Here is a 6,096-nt window from a genome sequence, read left to right as displayed (position 1 = left end):
TGGAGATTAAAAATACACTAGAAGGAGAGAGGGTGCAAGATGGTGGCATAGAGAAGAGTGAAATTTAGCTAATCCCCTGGAACAATTAATGAACAACCAGAAACAACTAGTAAATAATTTGGAATAGCTGCTGGGGGACAACTGTGACTGTCCACATATCATACACCAACCTGAATTGGGAGGAATGCCTGAGATCACAGCATAAAATCTGTAAGTAAAAACTACAGAACTATGCTGGGGGCACCCTCTCCCCATGGCAGGCTTAGCTGCAAAACCTCACTGTGGTAGAAATCAGCACTCTCCCAGCAAGTGAATATAGACTGGTGTTTTAATTGACAAATGTGGATGGCTGAATATGAGCTACAAACCCCCAACAAAAAGACAGAGGCTTTTAGTGATGACTGACCTTAAAGAAACAGAAGACTCATCTGTCCTAGGATGGGGGGCCCAGAAGATCAGGTGTTACCTCTGGCTGTTGAGTGAATCTGGGGGGCCATGCACTGGCTCTAAAAGGGCACTTTGTGTCCCCTTTTCTCTTTCTCAACCTGAGAGGCTCAGAAGAGAGAACCACGGCCATTTTCAGTTCGCAGTGCTCTGACCCAGACAGAATCAGAGAGACAATTTAAATGCAGATGGTAAGTGCCTAGGAGGTGCATTTTCCTAAGAGGAAGGAGGTAGGGCCCAGCTTTTCCTTCAGAACCAGATCCCAGAGCCTGGGGGAAACCAGTCAAAACAGAAACTGAAGGGGCCACATCTCCTTACACCAGTTGGGAACAACAGGCTGACAAGCACCACCTGCTGAGAAGGTTAGGAAAAGCACAGTGACTGGAGACCTCACAGGAAAGTCTTGTCATTCTTCTAAGATACACTCTCACTATAACCGTATTTTGAGACCTGAACTCACTCTGGTCTGGAAATATCTGACTGAGGTAACTAAGGAAACTAGATGTCTAGAAAAGAGAAAACTACAATCTATACTATGAAAAATGAAGATATGTCCCAATCAAAGGAACAAACTTACACCTCAATCAAGATACAGTTGTGATATTGTTTCACTTTAATGAAACAATCTATTAAAGATTTTCAAAGAAATGTGCTAAATCATATCAAAAACCAAATCAATGAGTTCAGGGAAGATATGGCAAAAGAGATGAAGGCTATAAATAAAACATTGGTAAACAAGGTAGAAATTGACTGTTTGAAACTCACACTTCAATCAAGAGAAAGTTGAAATACTGTTTCACTTTAATGAAACAATCTATTAAAATTTTCAAAGAAATATGCTAAATCAAATCAAAAACTAAATCAACGAGTTCAGGGAAAATATAACAAAAGAGATGAAGGCTATAAAGAAAACACTGGGCAAACATGAGGTAGAAATCAAAAGCTTGAAAAAACAACTGGCAGAATCTATGGAAATGAAAGGCACAACTCAAGAGATGAAAAAACATAATGGAGACATACAACAGCAGATCTCAAGAGGCAGAAGAAAACACTCAGGAACTGGAGAACAAGACACCTGAAATCCCACACACAAAAGAAGAGATAGGGAAAAGAATGGAAAAATATGAGAAACATCTCAGGGAATTGAATGACAACATGCAGTGCATGAATGGACATGTCATGGGTATCCCAGAAGGAGAAGAGAAGGGAAAAGAGACAAAAGCAATAATAGAGAAAATAATCAATGAAAATTTCCCATCTCTTATGAAAGACATAACTAATTACAGATCCAAGAAGTGCAGCATGCCCCAAACAGAATAGATCTCAATAGGCCTATACCAAGACATTTAATAATCAGATTATCAAACGTCAAAGACAAAGAGAATCCTGAAAGTAGCAAGAGAATAGTGATCCATCACATACAAAGGAAGCTTGATAAGACTATGTGTGGATTTCCCAGGCAAGAAGGAAGTGGTTTGATATATTTAAGATACTGAAAGAGAAAAACCATCAACCATGAATCCAATAGCCGGCAAAGCTGTCCTTCAAATACGAGGGAGAGTTTAAAATATTCTCTGACAAACTGACAATGAGAGAGTTTGTGAACAAGATATCTGCTCTATAGGAAATACTAAAGGGACTACTACAGACAGATAGGAAAAGACAGGAGTGAGAAGATTGGAAAACAATTTTGGGAGATAGTAACACAGCAATGTGGGTACACTGAACAAAGACGACTGTGAGTATGTTTGAAGGAGGAAGGTTAGGAGCATGTGGGACACCAGAAAGAAAGAGGAAAGATAAAGACTGGGGCCGTATAACTCACAGTTATACCTAATAGTGTTGTTTATCACAACAATTGTGGTAAAATATACAGATATGTTCTTAATTGAGTGAGAACAAATAAATGTCAACCTTGCCAGGTGTTAACAATAGGGTGGTATTGGGGATAAAAATACAATCAATGCAAACTAGAGACTATAGTTAACAGTAACATTGTGTTATGCTTCCTTTAATGTAACAAAGGCAATATACAAAAGCTAAATGCCTATAAGAAGGACGTAAGGGAGGGGTATGGGAGTCTTGGCACTGGTTATGTTGTCTGACTCTTTTATTCTACTTTAGTTTAATTCTCTCTTTTCTTTTGTTGCTTTTTAGCAGTCATTTTTTTCTTTCTTTTTCTTTTTTTTTTTTTTTTTTTTGTCTCTCTACCTTCTTTGACTCTTCCTCCTTCTTTGTAGAAGAAATGAAGATGTCCTGATACAGATTGTGGTGATGGTGGTGAATACATAAATATGTGACTACACAGGGAACCACCGACTGTTTACTTAGGGCAGAATGTATGGTGGGTTAACAAAACTGTCTTAAAAAATGGGCTGATGAAACCTTGAGGGCATCATATTGAGTGAAATAGGTCATACACATTAGGACAAATATTGCATAGTCTCATGGATATGAACTAATTATAACATGTAAACTCACAGATATGAAATATAAGTTACCAGGATATAGAACAAGGCTAAAGAATGGGGAACGGTCAACTATTATGAGCAGAATGTTCAACTAGGTTGAACTTAAGTGTTTGGAAATGGACAGAGGTGATGGTAGCACATTACTGTGAGAATAACTAACAGTACTGAATGGTGTGTGAATGTGGTGGAAAGGGGAAGCTCAGAGTCACATATGTCACCAGAAGGAAAGTTGGAGGTTAAAAGATGGGAACGTATAAAGCAGTGAATCTTGTGTTGGACAATGTCCGAGATTAACTGTACAAATATTAAAAATCTCTCTCGTGAACTAGAACAAATGTATGATACTATAACCAGAAGTTAATAATACAGGAGTATATAAGGAAAAAAATATGTAACTATTGCAAGATATGTGCTACAGTTAGTAGTATTTTAACATTCTGTCATCAACTGTAACAAATGTACTATACCAATACCATGAGTCAACAATGGAGAGGGGTGGTTAGGCATATGGAAGGAGTTGAGTTTTCTTTTTTTCTTTTCTTTGTCTTTATCTCTTTTCTGGAGTTATGAAAATGTTCTAAAAATTGAAAAAAATTAATTTTGGTGACACGCACAGCTGTATGATGGTAGCTTGGGCAATTGATTGTACACTTTGGATCTTCAGATAATTGTATGGTATGTGAACAATCTCAATAAAATTAAATTTAAAAAATACACTAGAGGCATACAACAGCTGATTTCAACAGGCAGAAGAAAGAATCAGTAAACTTGAATGGGACAATCATATAGACAGAAGAGCAAGATAGAGAAAAGAATAGAAAAAATTAAGCACTGTCTCAGGTACTTGAGTGACAGCAAGTCACATGCAAACACATGCATAAAGGGTGTCCCAGAAAAAAAGAGGAAGAAATGGGGTAGAAAGAATATCTAAGGAAAAATGGCAAACATTTCCCAATCTTTAGGAAAGACATAAATACACATGTCTAACAAATGCAAGTACTCCAAACAGAATAAATCCTAATAGACTTTCTCAGAAATAAATGAAATAGACAATTAAAAAAAAATTAAAAAACCAATAGTTGGTTCTTTGAAAAGATCAGTAAAACTGACAAAACATTAGCTAGATTGACAAAGAAAAAAAAGAAAATGCAAATAAATGAAATCAGAAATGAGAAGGGAGACATTACTACTAACCACACAGAAATAAAAAGGATCATAAAAGGATACTATGAACAACTGAATACCAACAAATTAGACAAACTAAATGAAATGAACAAATTCCTAGAAACACATGAGCAACTTACAGAGACTCTAGAAGAAATAGAAGATCTTGACAGGCCAATTACAAGTAAAGAGATTGAACCAGTCATCAAAAACCTCACCCTCCACCACCCCTGCCCCCCCCAAAAAAAGCACAGGACTAGATGGCTTCACAAGTTAATTCTACCAATAATTCCAAGAATTAATACAAATACTGCTCAAACTCTTCCAAAAAAATAGAAGAGGAGGGAACACTCCCTAACTCATTCTATGAGGCCAACATAACCCTAATACCAAAGCCAGATAAAGACACAAGAAAAGAAAATTGCAGACCAATTTTATTGTGAATATAGATGCAAAAATCCTCAATAAAGTACTAGCAAATCAAATCCAACAGCACTAAAAGAATTATATACCATGATCCAGTGGAATTTATCCCAGGTATGCAAGGGTGGTTCAACATAAGAAAATCAATTAATATAATACAGCCCATTAAAATGAATGGATAAAAAAATCATATGATCATCTCAACTGGCACAGAAAAGATATTTGACAAAATCCAGCATACTTTCTTGGAAAAAAAAAAACACTTAGATAAAACAGGAATGGAAGGAAACTTAATCAACATGATGAAGGGTATATATGAAAATCCCACTGCTAATATCATACTCAATTGTGAAAGACTGAAAACTTTTCCTCTAAGATCTGGAAAAAGACAAGGATGTCCACTGTCACTGCTGTTTCCAGCATTGTGTTGGAAGTTCTACCCAGAGCAATTAAGCAAGAAAAAGTAATAAAGGTCAGCCAAATTAGCAAAGAATGAGTAAACCTTTTCACTATTTGCAGATGATGTGATCCTATAGATAGAAAGTCCTGAAAAATCTACAGCAAAGCTCTAGAGCTAATAAACTAATTCAGCAAAGTGGTGAGGTACAAAATCAACATGCAAAAATCTGTAGTGTTTATATACATTAGTAATGAGCAATCTAAAGAGGAAATCAAGGGAAAAAAAATCCATCAACAATAGTAACTAAAAGAATCAAATATCGAGAAATGAACTTAACCAAGGATGTAAACCACTTATACGTGGAAAACTACAAAAGTTTGCTAAAGTAAATGAAAGAAGATATAAATAAAAGGAAGAAATTTCATGCACCTGGATTGGAAGATTAAATATTGTTTAGATGCTAATTCTACTCAAAATAACTTACAGATTCAATGTAATCCCAATCAAACTCCAATAGTTTATTTGCAGAAATGGTAAAACCAATCATCAAATTTACTTGGAAATGTAAGGGACCCTTAATAGCCAAAACTATCTTGAAAAAGATCAAAGTTCTAGGACTCATACTTCCTGACTTTAAAACTTATTACAACTTTCTGGGCTCGGAAAAACTTTGCGGCAACATGGCGAAACGCACCAAGAAGGTTGGAATCGGTAAATACGGGACCCGTTATGGCACCTCCCTCAGGAAAATGGTGAAGAAAATTGAAATCAGCCAGCACGCCAGGTACACTTGCTCCTTCTGTGGCAGAACCAAAATGAAGAGAAGAGCTGTGGGGATCTGGCACCGTGGTTCCTGCATGAAAACAGTAGCTGGTGGTGCCTGGACCCACACCACCACCTCTATAGTCACAGTAAAGTCTGCCATCAGGAGACTGAAGGAACTGAAGGACCAGTAGATGCACCACAGCTTGAAACATCTCTAGCCCATAATAAATGGGTTAATTTATGTAAAAAAAAAAATAAAATAAAATAAAAAAGAAAAAAAAACTTATTACAAACCTGCAGTGAACAAAACAACATGGCGCTGGCACACACATAGATATATAAACCAATACAATCAAACTGAGAGTTCATAAATAGACACATCTATGGCTAATTGAGTTTTAACAAGGCTGTCAAGTCCACTCAATTGGG

The 6,096-nt window shown here is 36.5% G+C and overlaps 1 protein-coding gene across 1 annotated transcript; it reads left to right on the top strand.

Annotated features, from left to right (window-relative positions):
* Positions 1 to 5,582: 5,582 nt before the first annotated feature.
* On the top strand, positions 5,583 to 5,858 carry LOC119543223 (60S ribosomal protein L37a-like). Its single transcript, XM_037847965.1, has one exon. It carries the CDS (start codon positions 5,583 to 5,585, stop codon positions 5,856 to 5,858), a length of 276 nt encoding a protein of 91 aa, XP_037703893.1.
* The last annotated feature ends 238 nt before the right edge of the window (positions 5,859 to 6,096 follow it).

This window comes from Choloepus didactylus, chromosome 8, assembly GCF_015220235.1.
Source record: "Choloepus didactylus isolate mChoDid1 chromosome 8, mChoDid1.pri, whole genome shotgun sequence".
Taxonomy (NCBI): domain Eukaryota; kingdom Metazoa; phylum Chordata; class Mammalia; order Pilosa; family Megalonychidae; genus Choloepus; species Choloepus didactylus.
The sequence above is the reverse complement of the archived record's forward strand: the minus strand, read 5'-3'. Positions and strand labels throughout refer to the sequence as shown.